The 22,096-nt window shown below is 31.7% G+C and overlaps 1 protein-coding gene and 1 non-coding gene across 2 annotated transcripts in view; one reads left to right on the top strand and one right to left on the bottom strand.

Annotated features, from left to right (window-relative positions):
• Positions 1-15,565, top strand: part of LOC126772415 (RNA/RNP complex-1-interacting phosphatase) — a 41,840-nt gene extending 26,275 nt beyond the window's left edge. Inside the window, exons 5-8 of the mRNA XM_050492786.1 lie at positions 2,565-2,644; positions 9,500-9,540; positions 14,716-14,823; positions 14,896-15,565. Of these exons, the coding sequence (XP_050348743.1) occupies positions 2,565-2,644; positions 9,500-9,540; positions 14,716-14,823; positions 14,896-15,065 (399 nt within the window). The 3' untranslated portion in view covers positions 15,066-15,565. The remainder of the gene's footprint in view (positions 1-2,564; positions 2,645-9,499; positions 9,541-14,715; positions 14,824-14,895) is intronic.
• Positions 15,566-21,328: 5,763 nt separating this feature from the next.
• Trnap-cgg (transfer RNA proline (anticodon CGG)) lies at positions 21,329-21,400 on the bottom strand. Its single transcript has one exon. It is a non-coding gene; the product is annotated as a tRNA-Pro (tRNA).
• Positions 21,401-22,096: the final 696 nt, after the last annotated feature.

The following is a 22,096-nucleotide window of genomic DNA, read 5'->3' as shown; positions in this document are numbered from 1 at the left end:
TAGGAATATTTAGATCCCGAAGCCACTAGGTCAGACTAAGTTTCAATAACATGATTTTTACAAAATATTTTAGGTTTCGGAAACCTTAATGAAGATTTTCATTACAAGTTGAACTAACAAAATGTTTTAAATAAAAAAAAATGAAAAGAATTTAGACATCAGCAGTAGATGTATCATAGTTGAAAAAAGTGAAATTTTGTGATCTCATTATTTCTGAAACTTAGAAAAATAAATAAATAAAATAACTTTCGAACTATCCAGCAGTTCTATTAAAAATCTTTAGCCTAAAAATCGCCTGTTGTAAAATGTAAAAAAAAGTTGTAAAGTTTTGATAAAAAGCTCCTCATTTGGTTTAGGATTAATATTGCGTAACATTTAAGCGTAAGGTTTTTAAAAGTCTATTTTTATTTAGTATTTATTTATTTATTTAATAGTAACACTAACAATATACATATTAAATGGCGGCATACATAACATTCACAGAGAAAAAATCAACTTCTGATATGTATATCATTTATAAGTGTACACAACATTCAACAAGTATTAAAATCATATTTAATTTTGGGGCTAGGTATTATACTATACATATTATGATTTTTAAAGGGATTCGAGATAAGCGTAGGTTTTATTGTGTAACTATATAAATGTTAATAATATAGTTTAGCATAGTTAGCAAATATTCGAATAAATTTATGTACTAGTTTGTTAGTTATAAAAGTTTATTGTGGATATGTAAAACAGCTTCTCAAGTCAGGATAACAATTTTTAGCTGTTAGGATAGTAAAATTCTCGTCTCGCCCAGTATGGGCCAGAATACGGGGAAGCAATAAACTTATGTTCAGTTTTACGATTGAAAGTCACATTTTCTACTACGATGCTTTGTTCGTTTCTATGTCTGATTGCCGTGCATTCATCTGCTAGCATAATCCGATCGTAAAGTAACTTCTCATGAACCAGCAAATTTCGTATTTAAGCAAAGCCTAAATATCGTAACTATATATGTATTATAATTGCAAAAGTGAATTTGTTTATTTGTTTGTTACGCTTTAACGTGTTAACTACACAACTATTATTAAGAGAAAGTTTATATATCATTAAGAGATAAAGACAGAGGGCACCTAATACATGCCCAGTAAAAAATAAACAAAGCATGTTTAAGATATTTATACCTAACATATTGAATAAGACATTTAAATATAAATAAATACAGCTACTTGAACTAGTCGTATCTCGACTATTGTTAACGTTTCATTTAAATAATTCAAGCGTTTTAACAAAGTCTTCGTGTTCGTCTGCATTACGTACTGGTATTTCAGAATATTTACATTTAGTTTTAACTAGCTAACTGACTTATCGCTTATTGCATATGATTTAGACCCAAGCTGAGTTGTTACGCGTAAAATATTTTGCTTTATTGCGAAAGTGTTACTTGTGATTACTTCTAGAATCAGTTATCCACTCTATCAAAGTTTTAATGTTTAGTTGTTTTGGTTTGCTTTATGGACATTGTTTGTTCAGTGTATGTTAAAGCTACTACAGTAGCGACATTGTACATTTGTTAATATTTCTTATTGTAAAATTATTCTTGTGTTTACAAGTTTTATTTCGAAAGACTAATTAATTGCATTCCTTGTTTTATGTTTATTTAGTATTTAGCTTCGGGTTGTTCTTAACGTTGAACATAAAATATCATTAAATTTTAGCTATCATATTATAATATTTGTAGTGGTGGTATTACAATTTGGATTGGCGCTGGTTTGCCGTCACTCAGCGACACAGACCTAACACTGTCTGTCTATCAAGTTTCGCTGTATCAGTAACTGTCCGGAAATGACAAAGATAATCTAATTACTGCCGCTTGCGAGACAAAATATAAAGATAATATGCTGTCACCAAGTTTGTGGCAAATAATATATGTTCAAACGAACTTCCTGAAGTGAAGTAAGATCATTATCATATGAGTCGCTTCATTCGAAGATACAATTGACCAGGTAGTCCTTTTATCCTAAAGGCACTGTCCTCGGGGACGGAAATATAATATATGATGAAACGAACTTCTTGAAGTGAAGTTCGATCATTATTATATGAGTCGCTTCACTGGCCGGTCAGACAGTGCCTTTAGAATAAAAGGACTACCTGGTCAATTATCTGATTGTATCTTCGAATAAAGTGACGAAAATATAATGACTTGTCCCCTAAATTATATAGAGCTGCGATGACCCAGTGGCTAGAAGACGAGAATCGATGATTCCAATTTCTAACCTGGGCAAGCACCACTAAATTTTCATGTGCCTGGCGGTGAAGGAAATCATCGTAGAGAAATCTGCATGTATCGATAAAAATCTAGATATATATAGATAAAGATATAAGTGGAGTTGCGTAGTGGAATATATTTTAATATCTTAATATCTCACCTAACCTAACCATCTCTTCAAGAAAGAGAGGGAGTGAGTCCCAGCAGTGGGATATTGTTGTTGATGCTGTTGCTTGCTTTCTTACTTACTTTTTTTATTTCGAATGTGGAAATATACTTGTCACGATAATGTATTTTTTTTCTTCTTTAGGAGCTGAAATCAAAAGGCGTACTATATAAGAAAATTATAACGCCAGGTCGTCAGCTGCCGCCGGAGTATGTAGTAAATGTGTAAGACGTTTCTTATGTTTTGTATTCAATCATTATTAAATATTTTATTTATGAAAAATACTATTTATGTATGACGATTTATAGAATTTATATGTAGGTATGTACATAGATACATCCTCTAAGTTTTTTAATCTATGTATCTATAAAATACACTATTTATTCAATGTTCTCAGAAAATAAGTAATAATATTACTCTATAAATCAAATAACTCGGCTATCGATCAATGCAGCAAACTATGATCCCTTTTTGCACTCGCCACGGATTTTAATTTGAAGCGTCGAATTGGCGCCGTTCGTAGGCCGAATATGGGTAATGTTATAAATCTCTGCGCATGCGTGGGCGTTGTCGGCGCGCCTGAGGGCCACAGACGCTCAGAGTTAGTGTAGTGTAGTGGTACCGCTGGTACCTCTTTAGATTCAATTGAAGCCGGTCACATCTAGCGCTTGTGTTCATTGGCGGCGCGCTGCGTCTGCCTCCCACGCGTTAACCGATACCTTTTGGAATTTGAAAGGCATTTGTCGCTAGTACGTGTCGCCCTACGAGCAACACATGTCTCACCGGTTATGAGAAAAAAAGACACATTATTAACTCGATCAATTACAATTTTTTGATGTTCAATTATTATTTAATTGAGTAAGAAAAAATACTGATTACAAAAACAGTGGTATTAATCAGATTTTTATCACTTGCCTAAACTAAGAGCTTTAACTAGTAGATTATCTCGGTCATTTGTTTAGTCTTTTGTTAGAGGCTGCACGACGACGACGGCTAGCCTCGCCATAAATAACCATCGGCATTTCTCAGATACTTCGTCCCTGTTATCGCGCCCGAGAGCCGCGCATCTGTCTGTCAGTTAGGCCTCGACAAATGTGCCACCCGTATAGCTACTTCAAAGTAAGCGCTTAATAACGAAATAAAAATATAAAAAGTTTTGAAATTTTGTATTAATTTTTTTATTAATATAGATATTTTTAAATAAAATAAGACGGGGCAAAGATATAATGGTAATATCACCGCAGTGACCTTTCATTGTATGAGACGAAGATGATCATGCGCACGCTCGTAATGATGCTCGCGTGCCTCGACCGTTTGTTCATTTATCACGGCTATATTTTTACTTGTTTTCCATGTCGACTGTCCACGATCATGTCGTCATTACAAACCAGCCCGTGTACCAACAATCAGGCCGACTATAAATTGTGACCACCGTTGAAGTACGGATTGTCAGATTAATAGATTTTTATGGATGAAAACTAAAGAGATTTCTGAGGGGTTCGTTTCTTTTATTTATGCGTCGCTAATGAATACTTATTACCTTTTATGCATTTTCAATTCACATACGAATGCGATGCCGGATATGTGATGTAAAATCATCGATATTTTCGATTATATTAAAAGTATCGATTCAGCTATATTATGTTTCAATATTTATATAATGGATACCGTATCATCTGATCACGCTAAATCCGCATTAAAGCTTTTTTCTTCAATATTTTTTTGTTTGTTATTCTATTAGCGCATGATTGAGAGTTATCTCGAGACAATTTGACATAGCAATATTAAGTCATTTTCCTATTTTTAACTTATTCAATCAAGTTTTCAACGGGAAAACCAAAATGGTTGTTTTGAATTGAGCGGACGGTCTAATTGCTTCAAGAAGCTTCTATTGATGTCAAACATATTTAAGATAGTCCTTAATTATGATTAAGACGTCATACAAAAAGTATGACAGCGTCCGTTATAATCTTATACAACTTTCATTTAGATAATAAATACACGACAGCTATTTTGATTCATATTACAGTTAGTATCATTTAACAACAAAAATCATTCGTCTATTGAAGAAACAAACAGTTGGCTCTCTGTAATGTCTGTAATAATATTAATAGTAACGTGCCCATTACGAACGGTTACCGCGTTTCATTCGAAGTAATAACCGATGTTAATATCGACAATGTTATAGTTTCCTTCCATTACATCGCTTCTATATAATCATTTATAGACCACACATGTAATAATTGAGACATTGGACAAATATGTATTATTATAGTTGGTTATCTTATTATTGTGCATAGTTCGACTTGTCAGTGAGCCTTACGAAATTACTCGCGTCGACCTGTGGGACTTAATTAAAATCGGGTTATGAAACATGTTCAAATACATGTATTGATTAGGGCATAATCTTGTTTTAATGTTCGTAATCATTATTCTGGCCGTGTAATGCTAGGTCCGTTGGACATGTTTCAAAATTTACCATAATCAAATTAACATACGCTTATAATGCCAATATATTCAGTGTTATGTTTATAATATTATATATTTTTTATTTTATAGCAATTATTTTTTGATATTTCATTTCAATAATCTTTCCTTTTTTGAATTGTAACCGAAGGTTTTGTGTTCAAACTTATCATGTGTTTATAAATTCATCGCGTGCTCGGCGGTGAAGGAAAACATATCGAGGAAAGCAAGTGTTGGATGCAGATCTTCCACATGTGTGATTACCAATTTGTATTGGAGCAGCGTGATTGAATTAGCCTTTAACTTTTTCCTTAAACGGAGAGAAGGCCTTAGCCAGCCAGCCAGCCAGGGGGACATAAACAGGCTGTCACTTTCTACTTGTAATTATACGTTATAACAATAAATCAATTTTATCAATACATTGTACTTGATTGTTACGTATTTATTTTTAATGTTTGTTCTTCATTGTCGGTTTTTATTTAAGATATTTATTTATAAGTTACATAATATTAAACATTATGAAAATTTTATATCCCGTGACATATGTAAGTGCGGGACACTTGAATTAATCACAAAAATGACTCACGATTAATGTTTTGAGTATTTAGTACCGCGGTTTATGTATCACTGGCGCCGGCTTTTGATGCTAATTAATGAGCACATCCTACATGTTTATAAACTGACGAATACGTATTGTGATATTATTTCTGTTGAAAATTCGGAAGAAAGTTTTCCTTTGAATGTATTGTTTTATAGCTTAGGCATTTTATCGATCAGGAAAACAGTTTTAAAATGACTTTTTTTTAAATTGTCACCCAATAATTCAATAGATGTGTCTTTGTTAAAATATTTCTCTTAATAATATTAAATTTCGTGTTTGTAATTCAGGCCGCGATTGACTAAAAACATTATTTTTAGCGGTTTCTCTTTGAGAACCTTTTAAGGCAGTATCATAAACCGCAAAAGCAAATTTATTCTGGGAACCAACAATTGTCATCTGTAGGCACTGATTCATTGCATCTAATTGAGATGAGCTTACTAGGCTTGTAGCGAACACGTAATAGTTATGCGACTTCATATGAGTCACACTTTGTGAGAATATTCTAAGAGGAATCGGAAAACTCGTTGTTGGGTGGTCGTATGTAGCTATTATATTGCGGTTTCTATTAAACAAAACCTAACATAAAAAATACTTTATTAACAAAGTATCGTTAAAATTGATATTTAACATGTTTTGAAATAAAAGACAACTTAAAAAATAACTGAAATAAATGTATTTTAAATATATGAAACATTTAAAAAAAATTAAATGCTAGTAATTAATAATTGTTATATTAAAAATAGGTATAAAACTTACAGCTCCAATAAGATAGCGCTGTTATAGTAATAAGCGATGATTTAGAATTTCACTCTCATTCGAAGACATATGAGTGTTACTTTACACAGGACCGTCATCAAAGGATAACATATTCACTAAAGTCAAGGTGTAATCAGCGAAGCGTTTGAGAAAAAAATACACATTGCATTTATATATTTATACAAAAACACCTTCACTACTATAAACTATTTAACAAAATAAAAATCGAACAAATTGGTTTTCAATAATAAGATTTAATAAGGTTAAAATAATTTATAAATAATATTCAAAAACTTAAACAAGTTCAAATTGATTGTTAACATTATATCTTATAACATATACACATTTATATCTTTTATCTCATATGAGTATCGACAGTTCACCGCCGGAGGTAACGATGCGCCTACTAGTTGGCAGTTAGCAGTAATAACTTTGTATCTCCACATATCATGTTCTTTAAACATCGTGTTAAAATGAGACCAGCTCGTTATATTTACTTGCTTATATTACGAACACAAACGTAAATTAACGTAATATCAATATTTGTTTTCTTTTTAACCATGCGATGAAACTTCGTTTGACTAAAAATAGACATGGATGTAAAATAAACCATCTTACACAGGCATGCTCTTTATTGCAATATACCTTTATTATTAATTTCGTAATGTTCGTGTAATAAATCGTGTATAAATAAAATATTTTGTGTTATATATATTTGTGTTTGTAATTTTTAAATCGGTTAATTTGGAATCGGTTCGTTTTCTCAGTATAGTCTTGCTTAACCTTTGGCCCATGGTACTGTTACAATACATGTCTCTGCTTTTAAGGACGCTCCGGATTGCATGGGAACCATCCGTATCCTTATCTGGCGTTGTATCAAGATGTCCCCTATTATCTCAGTTTCGACCACTTGCTTGTAGAGCACCGACATGTACGTTGTACACTACCATGATGGATGCGCTCCTATCACATATGTGAGGTCTCTTGTTAGGGGTGAAAATATACTTCCATCTATCAGATATGTGAGACTAGATTCGTATAATATAAAGATTATATAGTACAAATTAGGTTCAGCGGCGACTAACTTTTTGAAATGGAATAGTTTACAATATGGTAAGTATCTAGCATACCATCGAAAGGATAATTTTATCTTAAGACTCAGGTTTATGTATTTTTATGGTGCGTGTTTCATTTATAAAAAGACCTCACACACATGGTGACTGATTGGATATCTTGGATTACCCATTGAAGATCGCACATCGATAGCACATCGTATTGAGTTTGCCATATGATATCTCTTATAAACCTTTGGGCACGCAAGTATGTTCGCGGACGCTGGAGGTTCCTGTCCCATCTGTTGTTAAAGGTTATAATAATTGCAGCGACGTTTCACGCAGTTAAATAAATTTTCCAGTAACGCCACGCAGTGGCACGGTCTTTGCCGCATGAAAAATACCCGGATTATAACTCGGGAGCGATCTACCGACAGATAACGCCGCTAGATATAAATTATCACACACCGTAAGACGCAACTAATATTAAATAAGAAAGCATGTAATTCACGTTGGTTCGATCTACCCGACCGAGCAATAAAATACACAATTCTGACAGTTTTTAAATAATGACGTCCGTGTTGGTTGGTCAGGAAATGCTTAGAAAGTTTAATTCAAAGTTTGGCCTTACTCATCCAATCTTGATTTTGATCTCAATAATGAAATATTATTATTTTTAAATAAATATAATTATAAAAGTAAACTCATTTTATATTATTGTATTGTGGTAGACTATTTTAATTGCAGTTCGTGGTAGAGTACATGCCTCACCACGAATTGTATTATATATTTTACCGCGATAGAAACAATTATATAATAACAAAACAAGATATGTTATTATTTTGATGTTAAATTATAATTATAAAGTAAGTTTGTAGAAGTAGGTTGTGTAGTAATTATGAGCAATTTACTAGAAAATATCACATGTGATTAAGAAAAAAATAAATGTGTGCAAATATTTGCGTATTAAAGTGAAAAATAAATAGTATAATTCTACGAATGATTCTAAAAAGCACAATTCTAAGATTTTAATTACATAAAGCACAAACTTTGTTTCCTATTTAAATAAGGAATCAGTTGGAAGGTCTATTCGATCTCGGAATTAAGATATAAGATTGTACGCAATACGTATACTCGTTTCAATGAATTTGTCGAATCGTGACTTTATGCATAATTAAATTGTTTACTCTTTGGCGCCAGTCGCCACACGTCGTGGATAGTTTCGTTTAGTAAATCTTATTGGAGTAAAGATTAAAGTTCTTGAGAATTGTTTGTTAATGATCTTTTGTTTAACCTCCTACAGCTAGCAATCTTAATTTACAGTTTCACGGTTAATTTTATGATTGTTTGTTGATTATAAAGTTGTTTTTCTTTTTTATTACTGATAATGTGTTTTGTTCAAATTTAAAATGTTTTGAATTTAGTTTTTTTTAATACTCGAGTGAATGTTTTCATATTATTTTACATGACAAATCACAATTATCGCAACGCTCGAAGACAACTTTTCATTACAATGGGGCTTGATTTATCAGTAAATAAATTCCATCTATTTGCATCTCTTGAGGACCACCCTTCGACGTCATTTTAGAAACATTCCGAAAGGTATTCGGCGCCACCTCTCCTATCACATAAAAGATATTTGTTATGACGAAAACAAACATAATTCACCAAATAGGCAGAAATGCAATCCACCGCTCGGCAGAAACGCCTTGTAACTCTGAGACGCCCACTGATCATGCGGTTTTTAGGTGTAAAAAAATCGATTAAAGTATGGCGACACGCTGCGATCGATACATGATAATATTTCATTTTTGACTGCGAGCCGTAGTTTTAACATTTTTGTGAATTTCAATTTAATATTATGCGACGGCAGTGATGTTCTTACATATCATTTTACATCGTCGTCAAGTTTTATTGATGTTTCACTGTTTAGGAACAAGGTATTATGGAGTGTTGGAATGCAATAAAATTAAACAGAATATTGCTTTTATTATAAAATAACAATCATTAGCGCTTATTCTCATTTGTAATATATTATCATGTTTGATCACATAACGATACGCTCATGTGTTGATTTATATAGTAAACCGTTTAAGTTTTTTTGCTGTCATAATGTATTTAATATGTAATTAGTAATTGTTATTTTGTATTATATATTGCTATTTCATAAATACATCCCATTATTAATATGTTTCTGTTTACAGGTTCATGGACACTGTGGACGAATTTCTTAAAATAAATGATGGTAAGACATTTTTGTATGCAAATGTTTGGAGTTTACACCTAAACCTCATACAATATGAAACAACGTCATAGCGTCACTCAATGTAGATTTCTACTGTTACTAAATTTTCTTTGCATTAGATTCATCCGCTTTTGTTATAACATTCATTAAAATGATAAAAGTGAAGCGTAATTATCGATAGAAGATAAGTACGACTTTAATTCGGAACCAGACAATGTTTTCTTCAATAAAATTGTCTGATACCTCTTGATAAAAATATATTTAATTTGCCAGACAATTTTAATTGTTTATTTCTTTACTATTTATTTCTGTTTATTTTAATACGTACTTCTTGTTATACCTATAAACTTAAGATTATTGACAGGTTTTTAAACTTGTGACTAACTTCAGAGTAATGGCAAAAATGGAAAAAGATTTTGTAAACTTTGACGTAGGTACGATTCACAAGGAGAAATGTCTTGCGTGGGAGAGAAGTTTCGGTGAGGTGTTAATGCACGCCCATTGCCTAATTGTATTACTTTACAAGACCACCATAAACAGTGTCATTGAGCTAAGCCTTTATAGTCACTAATTGTTATTCTATTGTCGACGTCGTCTCAAAATACACGGTGATCACGATTGTACAGTTAACTTCAATTGAAAATTATGTTTTTGTATTCAATTGTCATTTCATTCTGTATACTTTTGTTAATAAGAGGCGATATAGCGCTTTGGTTAGAACACGTGAATTTCAATCGAGAATTGCCGGTTCAAACCCAGGCAAGCTTATTTTTGTCTATAATTTAATAAAATAGATAGTATTAATATATTATTAAGAAGAAATTATTAATCTTGTCCATCTCATTTGCAGTGTTAATCTCTTACGTAACGAGATCATCAAAGTTATTTGAAAGCTTATCGTTAATGCTGGACACAACATACGATTTCAATTAAAGATCGATTTGATTTCGACTTGGAATGCATAACGCGTTTATCAAATAAAGAGCTTCAATGACATCTCACTCACCATTATAAAAAGGCTGCGTCGGAGTTCTCGTTCAATTGGTTTGTCAATAAGTCATAGCAATCAAAACTAGTAAGTTCGGTCCACACGTCTGAGATTATCGGCAGCTACACTTTTAATTACATTGACACAAATCGTGGTTATCGACGAACTTCTCACGGTGCCGAACTCAATATTCAGAATGTTCATTAAGTTCTAATTACGAATGGGCGCCCTTGTTTGTCTTGATCACCAAAACTAGCTTTTATTAGATTACGTGGGTAGTTTCATTTAATAGTGAGCATACTAGTATCTGTCTGCGTTTTCATTGGTAATGGCCAGTTATCGGTGTCGCTAAGTAGATTGAGTGAGATGTGTATTATAAGAGACTGGTTTTCTATGGTTAGCGCCAGTTTCTTAAATATAGACCGAATCGAGTTAATATGTTTTATTAATAAGATACCATTGTTGTTACTGGCCTTAATTAATAATACTTTCAAGATAGGTGTCATGGTGTCCTAATTTATGTTTGAAATTGACTCTGTTTTCTATCACTTTATTCGGGATTATATGCATTTTTAATACGCGATTCTTACGTGATGCATAAATGTACATATAAATGTATGTGTGGAAATAACAACATGAAAATGTTTGTATTGGTTATTGTAGAAGCTACATGCTCGGGCTTCAGAGGTGCAATATATGTATGTTAACATTGAAATAGGAGGTGGCGCTCCGGCTCGGTAATGCGACGATATTCATATTTCACGCGCTATCGCACGCAAATCGCGTTCGTGTTCTGATTTACACGATATCGCAGCACGGGGAATGTCCTACGCTCGCTACCGTTCGTTTAACCGAGGGTGGTCTTAGTCGGCGCATTCGCCAAACTTTTTTTTTTTTTTTTATAGAATAGGAAGGCGGACGAGCATATGGGCCACCTGATGGTAAGTGGTCACCAACGCTCTTAGACATTAGCATTGTAAGAAATGTCAACCATCGCTTACATATCCAATGCGCCACCAACCTTGGGAACTAAGATTTTATGTCCCTTGTGCCTGTAATTACACTGGCTCACTCACCCTTCAAACCGGAACACAACAATATCAAGTATTGCTGTTTTGCGGTAGAATATCTGATGAGTGGGTGGTACCTACCCAGACGAGCTTGCACAAAGCCCTACCACCAGTAAGCTTGCACAAAGCCCTACCACCAGTAAGCTTGCACAAAGCCCTACCACCAGTAAACTACTTTCGTATTCGCTTTTATATTATAATACCATATATCATTATTATTAAATATATGTTATGTTACCCATAGTTATCATTTAACATTTCTATACAAAGTCAATAAAATGAAAAGAAAAATTGTTCACTTAAAAATATTTGACACGTGTGGCACAAGTTGTCACAACTCTCAACATCGCTAGAGTGATTAATTAAATATGGTTCCGTTACAGACAGATGACTCGCTTCTAATCGAAGATAAGTCTCAAATAACTTTTTATTTCATCGAATAATATTTTGAATATAGTTTTTTTTAACTTTATTCTTAATAAATTAATCTGCAGTGAACAGGCAAAATTTGTTTGTTAGAAAAGCACTTTTAAAATTAGTACGGGAGCTAAAAATATCGTTGCTTTGAAGCAGTCCATTTTGTTCAAACATAAAATAGTAGACAAAGTTGCACTCTGTGCTAAGGGGGCCACGGTGACAAATGTAGCTGAGATAGTATTATTGGGAACGTGATAACGAACGTTAAAAGATATAAAATTGTGACATATGGCAATAAAATAAATATAGATGATAACAACCATTATTCGTGAAGGTATTTTTAAATTGAGAGAATTTTTGAAATAAATGTTATGTAACACAAATATTTTACCGTCGGTGCATCATAAAAATACCGAATGACAGAACGTGTAGTGCAACAGTTATCTTTTAAATACCTAATCAGTCAACATCTCATCCCGGCCCACGCGTGGCGCCAAGGAGAATGAGGCAATGTAGCGTAGTATAGTGTATGTAAGAGAGGCGCAATTAGTCGAAGCTGGTTACCGTTGAACAAAGTATTTTATTGTTTTTCTAAAATTAATATTTGCGCAATTATAGAAATATTGATGTGAAAAGCATTGTTAAGGCGAGACATAATCTGAGATGCGTGTCGTAAAGTCCTAATAAGCCGATTACGATACAAGGAGATCGGCGCGTGGGCGCATTCTCCCGTATCGCCATCGGCTTGTCTCACAATGCACTGATTGTCGACAATCGATCCGCAATAAGATGCTCGAACTTATCTATGTGCATGCCGTAGCGGCAGATGTTATCGAAGCGAATTTAAGACTAAGCTGATGTTTGGAGTCGGTACTTACGAATAAATATTGTAAATAACTTTCTACTTTTAATTCCTAAACTTTTGATTAGGAATTAAAAGTATAGTTTCTTGCAAGTGTCTGGATATTTGTTAAAACAAAACAAAAACCACAAAATTACATTAAATAATATAAAGGAAAAACAAGTATTTTTTTCACTTACTAATAATACCAGTCTAGTTTCTAATATTAGTGCATTTTCAGCGCGACACGTCCAAATCCATACGAAATTTTTTGACCATTTCTTTGTGTACGTTTAAATTGAAGAATAATGCAGTGCTTCTTAATATCAAAAATTTGCGAAATCCTTTCTCAATGAGTTTCTTTAGAAACAAAGATCTTTGCAAATTTTAAATCTCTATTTAAAAGCTTATAATGTGTGCTTTGATAAACAATTCGGGTCAGTGAAGTCAAATGACTTGTTATATATAATATTCGATTTAAACACCCAAGGAGCTATGGAATCTATGGAAATATATCACTTCTTTAACGCAATAAAATTAGTCATAACGACTATGATTATTATATTTACCTCTTATATTTTTTTTCATGTAATTTAGTTATATTTATTGAAATAGGCTTATAAAGTTTTTTGTATCATTATATTACAACAATAAATTTAAGGCACCACCGATTCGCAAAGTAGATTTTAATGAAAAGAACCGGCAGGTGGAATTTCTTTTTCTCAAATGAGAGAATTACATAGCCAACTAAAAACAATTATATTATTTTATAACGTTATACATGTATTTATTCTTTCAATTTATAAAATAAATAAGTTAATTAATAAGTCGGTACCTTGCAATTATCATATATTGTTGGTTTCTACAATCGTAAACAAACTGAGTGGTTAATTAGGTCGCCGGCGTACAAAGCCCTTGGTAAATATAAAAACTAGTTTCATCCGAAGAAGGGGGGGGGGGTTAGTCAGGTGCCCTAATATATATAGGTATCCTATTTCCTTTATGTACTCTTAACAACGTGTATCTAAAATTATCTGATGATGATCAGATCAAAGTAACTTTCGCGTTTATAATATTAGTTACGATTTAAATAAATTAAAATTTTATTTTCATCGAGTTCATGACACAAGTAAATAAATGTTCAACGAGGAAATTTTGTCACAAGCTTCCATTTCTCAACATTTGTCTCGTGCTAAGAGGCGGTTTACGAGGATAACGGTTTAAAAATAGCGTGATAGGTACTCAATCAGATTTAAAGCGTAGATACCCATTTTATATTATCCCTTAATTGGACTTAACGCTTGTCTCGATTCTATAAATAAGTCTTACTTTTTTGAAGTGATATTAAATAATTAAATTATTTTTTGGGATAAATAAAAAAGAAATATATAAATACGATTACTTAGCGCTATGTCGGGTGTGAATTTATCGTCATACTTCAAAGGTCTTCCTGAGGAAGCGTCAAACCACGGCCACGGCTTCCGCTCACCCCGTCCACCCCTTTCTATGTCCACCCCGTGTAGGGTGAGCGGGTGAGAGTCAACGACCCCCGTCCGATGTTTGCGGTGCGATTTTGAAGACACAAACATGAACTCGCCGTTTATTTTTCTCGAGGACCATTTTACTTATTGATCGTGCATTGTCTGATAATTCAATTGAAGATGGTATTACGTATAGCGATTTGGTGGTTTATTGTTTGGTCTTACAATACGTATTCGTTTTAATGTTTTCATTTGTTAAGTGTATTTGAGGCGATCTTCAAATAAATTTATATTTTGTTATCGATATTAGTATCCATCTTTATAATTTCATGAAATTATTTCCTTTCCTTAGTGTAATTATTTAAATATTATTTTCAGATTGGTTGATTGGTGTTCATTGTACTCATGGCTTGAACAGAACGGGCTACATGGTCTGCCGTTATATGCGGGATCGTATTGGGATACCTGCTAAAGATGCAATTAAAAGTATATAGTAATTATTTAGTTAAAAGTGTTTAATGTTGAATTAATTTCGTTAACGTATAAAAAAATTTACAGGTTTTGAAATGGCAAGAGGCTATCAAATAGAAAGAGCTAATTTTATTGCTGATCTACTAGGTAAGAGTCCCGCTGCACCGGATCTAGGGACCGACACGGTAATAAAGCCGGTAAAAAAGAAATATAAAATTAAACGTAGTTCATCTCCAACGATGAAAATAGTAAAGTAATAGATCGTAGTATTTCAAAATCTAGTACGTCATCATACGAGTTTGATTATAAATATGATTATTGAGAATCAAATATAGGAACTTTCCTGAAAAATAAGTGTTAACAAAGTGTTTTCATTACAGTTTTAATCTAAATATTAAATACAAACATATTTGTGGAATAATAGTTCGAGATATACATAATACTAGATATATACTAGATATATGTATACTTTTCCACAAATATGTTTGTGTTATAAAGTCGAATGTATTTTTTACATTATCTAGTTTTTAATCACTTTAACTTTTTACAAGAATATGTTTTTACATATATGTAGGGCATACAATTACTCATATACATATATTATTTATGTACTTGAATAGCCAATTGGTTAGTAGGTTGTTAGCATAATCAATCGAGCAATATTAAAATATTTCTCTAAGCACTTTTGTGTTTATGATTTACTTGTGACTTATAAATATAATTTGATATATCGCTTTAATAAATATGACATTTAAAAAATATATATATAATAAAAACCAAGTCTGTGTTTTTCTTTGACAACTCGCTGAATTCTAGTGAATTATTTTCCTACAACTGTTCAATATAGGTGACGGAGAACACAGAGACCAGTAGGTCATGAGAATAAGTCTAATTATGGTGAAATTGGTTGGGTCACGTATAGTGACGTGAACAGCTCGCACGTGTTTGATAGCATCGAGATGGCTTCGAGATTAGGTAAAGGTATGATGCGTTGGGTTTAGCGCGTGATGAAGGCACTTGGAACAGGATGAAGAAAATATTAATAAATAAATTCACTTAGAATATTATTAGGTTAAATTGTTATAACCTAATGAGATCCTAAGTGATTGAAAGTAATATTTAACTATAAATTAGGATTTAATTTTAAGTCTTGAACGAACACACTCCTTTCGAAGTAGTTGGTTAGATCTGTTTACACATTTTGGAGAAGCCAATACAATCCTAAATCTCTTGGTGAAATACAATAATTTAATAGTAGTAGAGAGCTATGGAATATTATTAATACTTTAATAAAATAGCCTTAAGTCAAATCAATAAATAGCTAAAAAGTTATATTTTCCACTTGTGGTTGACAAATACCTAGGGAGTCATGAATATTAACTTCGAAAATCTCTCGTTACTTGAGACGTACCAAAGTTTAAATTCGCGTCCCTAGCTGTTGCGCTAAAGTTCCAATTAACCACGTGTAGTGACGTAGCGAAATTTCTGACAAAAATGCTCCTATTCAGTAACTTGTAACTCTTGATATATTAGAAACAGGATGTTTTCCTGATCAATTCCGGATAAGATATTTTTTTTTGTAGATTTGAGTGTATACTGATCAGACCATAAAATTAATTCATCAAAAAATTTAAGAAATATGTTATTTTTAAACATACAGAAAAATATAATCAATTATATAAGTAAAAAAAATATTTCGAAATGTGAAGAAACCGGATTAAATCTCTGGGGCTTTTATTAAACGAAGCTTCTGGTTAATTGTGTGCGCAATGAAGTCGATTTTCTCTACCTGCTCCGATGCCCTTAAGATTGCGCTTACGAAATATGGCCCGTGTAAGAATTTGGGTGCACTTATTCTGGATAATTATCATTTTTATGTCGCAGTCATATGTAATTGGTTCTTGGAAATATAAAGATTGTGATTATTTCTGTGCGACACACACCCTTTCAGTATATTATTTCAAGTATCTTATTAGCATTTAAGATTAATACATATTTACATAGATTTTTTTATTTAAATTTTTGTTTTGATATAATTGATTAATATTATTTATTATATTTTCTTCATATTTATAAGTATTTCCTCGGGATAACAGGAAAATATTATTAAAATTTTATACTTTAATTAAATTAATACATTCTATCGATCGATCGTCGATTTATAAATGTTCATGTCGCTAATTTATTGATGTTTTGGCGTCTCTAAAAAATTAATTTGCAAATTGAAAATTTTCATCTAAAGCTTCGTACTCGTAAAAATAAATCATCTAAAGATTAGAAGATGTGATCGCTGCCTCTGTAACGATGTCCCAAATTTAGAAACTGGGTGTGTATTATGTTACTGAAAACTGACTTATGTATTGGTCGCTCAATATTTTCCGGGACGCAGGTAACGTTCTTGTCTCTGATTTATTTGTTGTCGATACTTGGTAGCTTTCACGAACCGTCGCCTCTTGTATCATTTATTGCTCTATTGTTTGCTTTCGAGTTGCAGATTACGAATGCTTTGAGTAATTTACTTCTAACCACCGTGCATTGTAGAGGTTTCTGGTACTACCATCACTATGAATTGTCATATACCAATATTTGTAGTCGCTATAAATTTCGAAAGTTATTCTTCAATAGCTATCGTCAGCTACCAAGTACCAGGTTGCGTAGTTAGAAGCAGTCTATCCAAAGTATTTTTTTTTGTTGCGTTATTTTGAAACGAGGACTTAGTTTAAACGAGATTCATCATTAAATGCGATATCTTTCGGCTGGAAGAACATAAATTAGCTTCACTTTGTTAGTTCCTAATAAAATTTAACATCTTAACTGGTGTTATCTCATATTTTTGTTTCAAATCTTAACTACCTGGCTTCCGTCAAAGCGTATTTCTCCAGATCCTTGGCTTGAGTGACATCGATGACCGTTTAATTTATGTCCATTACTCGAAGCTGTTTCTGTTTAATGTGCTCGTTTAAATCGGTGACAGTTGGTGACGCTTCGGGCGCCATTTTGATTGTTATCGGGAAATGATCTGTAGGTCAGTTATATTTTTAATTTGAAATGTATACATTATAGTATAGTCTAGTATAGTATTGTAAAGTAGTAGTATGGTATATCGAAGATATCAAAATATGTTGAAGTATACAAAATGGTGACGTAAGTACATTTTGAAGACTGATTATATTTTCATATTGACTAATTTATTTATTTTGCAAAATTGTTGCAATTAACTCCTTAGGTGGTACCTTAGTATTTCCGAAATGTCGAGCATTCCTCGATAAATAACGTCACTAAAAACCGGTATACTTAGTAATAACAATATTTACTATTAGATATATTTGTTCACCTAAATATTTATATGTTGTTGTTTTTGTTACTCTGATGTATTTTATTTTGTACATGGTAAGCAATGAAATACTAAGTATATATATTTTTCAAACTATTTCTATATTCCCTATTAAGTAATTAAAAATAAGACAGCTTACATTGATATTGGTATAATAAAAATTGCCGATTCAAAAAGATAGTTTCATTTCTAAATAATATAAATTCTTTTTCCTCCGAATTTCCTTCAATGAACTATTGTTTTAAATAGATACAAGTGGATTCATCAAATCATCAAGTAAGAGTTCATTTTATGTACGTCATAAATTTTTACTACTCAATAAAATTGTTTTCAACCATCAATCATTTAATAAAGTAGTCATTGAGTCTTTTTGATTATTTTACCAATTGATTAAGACAATTTTACGACTTTTACCTGCACTTCAATAGACTTTCATTTGCAAAAGCGTTTTGTTAGCAATAAAAGAATAACAGGTTCATCAAGTTTATATAAATATATAAAGTTCTATTAGTATTTTATACAGTACATTATTGTAAAAGATAACATTTATAATTAATTTTGTAATTAGATCGAACTACAAAGCAGAGAATAATGCAATATTCATTAAAAAGCCTTCAAAATGAAACACACAATGCATAAGCCATGTTACACGTATAAAATAAATAATAATGGTTCTAGGTATATGTAATTAATAATAACGTTCTTTTGTCCAAATTTCGGCTAAAATGAGCTGATTGTGCTGGAGGATACGGCCGAAGAGATCAGGAGCCGATCCAATTACTTTACGCGCCTTTCCGAGGAACAAGAGTGTAAACAACCTTACTAACTCCGAACAGCTACTGAATATTATTTGATAAAAAAATCCAATACAACTTATTTGCTTGACTCTGAATTTGAACTAGGAATTTCTTAGTCTGTAATTGTATAAAGTAAGCACAAAAAGCCCACGTGGCAATTTGTCGACGAAACCTTAAAAATAGAACGCGGATGTTTATTAGTTTTATGTTTATCAATTTGTTCTACGTAGTTATTGCAAATATATCAAAAATTAAATCATGTAGCTTGTTAGTGGCGAATAAAAAATATATAATGGCTTAATTTGTTGTAACTAAAACGTTTCGCAAATTAGTTTTTTTTTTGTAATTGCGAAAATAAAATAATTTAAGTGATTAAAATGTGGTTGTTATTATTGTTAATTTTTATATTGATATTCTATTTCAAATATCATTTAGGTTGCGAATTGATGGTGGCTTTACTGATGGTTTTAGAGTCAGTTAAAATTTTATTATGGATAGTAAACTAGTGACTGGGTTATTATTGAAATAGCTTAAACGGTAATCATCGCAAACAATACAAGTAATATGTTGTTGATTTGGTTAGTAAAACAATTTAAATTTTGTAAAAAAAATCATATTACGTAATAAATTGAATAAATAAAAATATACCTAATATAATAAAATAAGTCATACTGAAGTTATGCACATGTCAAATATGTCATAAAATGCAACAAAACTGCTGTAGTATACGAATTTAAGTAAATAAAAATCAGTAGCCACCATAAAAAATCTTTTGACCCGCCGCCGTCTAATGCTTTAGGCTATCTTTATTTAGAAATCCGACACTGCAGTACTATTTTGTAAGAATCTTACTTCGAGTTTTTCCTCATTGAATATTTCTAGTGATTCAAAAGATTTTGTCAACCGTATTTAAATAATACATCGTATTTCAATTCTAATAGTCTTATTAACCATATTTACAATGACATAATTTTAATTGTCGGTTAAACAAATAGTACTGACGTTAATACCACAACCATAGTTATGTATGAACAATTTGTAAAATATATAAATGTTTTAAATATACGATTTTTCTATTGTTATTATTGATATACGTTAATCTATTTATTTTATTTACAATCGTTGACACGAATGAAGACTTACGTAATCTATTCATATTTTTTATGAATAACACGTCTGTAAAATAAAGCGTGTAACTATCGCTTAGCATGTTACCTTAAAAATAAAATAATATATTTTCGTGCCATGTGTAAGTAGGTAAAAAACATTTTGAAAATATGAATAATAATTAGCTCTTACTAACGCCATGCGTTTCGGTAAACAGATGTTATAGTAATATGAAGAAAGATGAAGAATAATTATTAATTAATTAATTTTACTATAAATGAAAAAGTAACTCTATCCGTCTGTTATGCTTTCACGGCTAAACCACTGGCTGGACCAATTTTGATGAAATTTGGAATGAAGCAAGCCTGAATCCCAAGGACGGGCATAGTTTTTTTTTACACCGAACAACTGTCCCTGGTCCCTAAACAGGCGTGTGAAGCCGTGTTCGAAAACTAGTATAGTATAGAATAAACATCAACATTTGATTTTAGTACTTAAATTTAGTACAAAAAAACTACAAATCTAGATAACATTTGTAGTTCTTTTGTGAGTTTTGAATTTTATAGTAAACTATTCTATTTTATAGCATGTTTATAGAATTTGAGTAAATTGCTTTTACTTGCTTGCTTGAGATAACTACAATTTATATTATATTATAGTAACTTTTATACCTTTGGACTCATAAATACACACACATATAGAAAAACATGTCATGTTTATTTCCACTCGTTATAAAATGATAGATTTTTCGTATAATTTATTACACAAAAAAGGAAGTATGAGATTACAAAGCGTGGGTTCATACTGATATGTAAATTGGCATTTTCAAAATAATATTATATCTGAAGAATTTCCATAATACCGTAAACGGTAATTTGAGGCGATACAACGATAAGATTGTGTAAGAAAGAGATGTATTTTTCGTTACTTGTTCTATTTTTCGGTCAATACGTAGAACTTTATCTGGATTTGGAATAATATCGATGGAAGAGCAGGAAGCGATTTATTAAAATTTGATCGCTTGATCACAGGGTGCGTGTAAAAAATAACATGCCTTTGTCGACTCTGATATTATCCTTGTTAATTTTTTATTTATTTATTTTATAGTTCTCACCACCAAACCTATTTGTTTGTTCCACCGCCCCCAAAAGACCGCTAGTGATACCATTTCTTTTTTTAGAAACGGTTTCAATGTTTATTTTAAATTATATAAATTTGATGAACTATGACAATATATGAACGGTTTGATACTAAATTTATTTAAAGATATTATACAAAAACAGGGCTCGTCCGGGAATTGAACCCGGGACCTCTCGCACCCGAAGCGAGAATCATACCTCTAGACCAACGAGCCATGCATCTCCCTTTTGGGGGTGTGAAAATTATGAAGGGATGAAAAATTTTGCACTAAATAAGGTTTAATTTTTATTACTCCCTTGGCAAAATACATGTTGTAGTTAAAACTAAGATTTTCCTATTTGTAGTGTATAAAAATATTATATTTTCTAGATCTGAAGTTTGCATTTTAATGATTTTTGGTATTACATTAGAAGTAAAAATAAAATTATTTGATTTGAAACGTTTGTTATAAATGTTAAGTGAGTTTGTTACGTTTTCACGTTTTAACTAATCAACTGATCAGTATGAAATTGCATGCCATCTGTAGTACCTATCATCTGCACATTCACAGACGAGGCCGCGTGCTGAAACTAGACTATAAAATAAAGTCGACCGCTACACTTATTATTTAATAAAATAAGCAAATACATTATTTTAAAACGATTATAATAACAAGGCCATAATTTATTAAGTAAAAACGAGTTGTTATAAGCGCATTCGAATTCCCGTCGATAATCTTATTAACCCTTTAACCGCCTAGGTCGAATTAATCCGACAAATATTTTCGGGCCCATTTCGCCTGAGTCGTATATTTACGACCAAAATAACACTGATCGTTTTATCAGCTTTTTTATTTAATTACGTTGTATTCTATCAAAAATATGTTTACATTAGGTAAATAGTTAACTAAGTAATCGTTTACAGTTTAATA

This window comes from Nymphalis io, chromosome 12 (assembly GCF_905147045.1).
Source record: "Nymphalis io chromosome 12, ilAglIoxx1.1, whole genome shotgun sequence".
NCBI classification, from domain to species: domain Eukaryota; kingdom Metazoa; phylum Arthropoda; class Insecta; order Lepidoptera; family Nymphalidae; genus Nymphalis; species Nymphalis io.
Note: the sequence above shows the minus strand (reverse complement) of the source record. Positions and strands in the feature narration are given on the sequence as shown.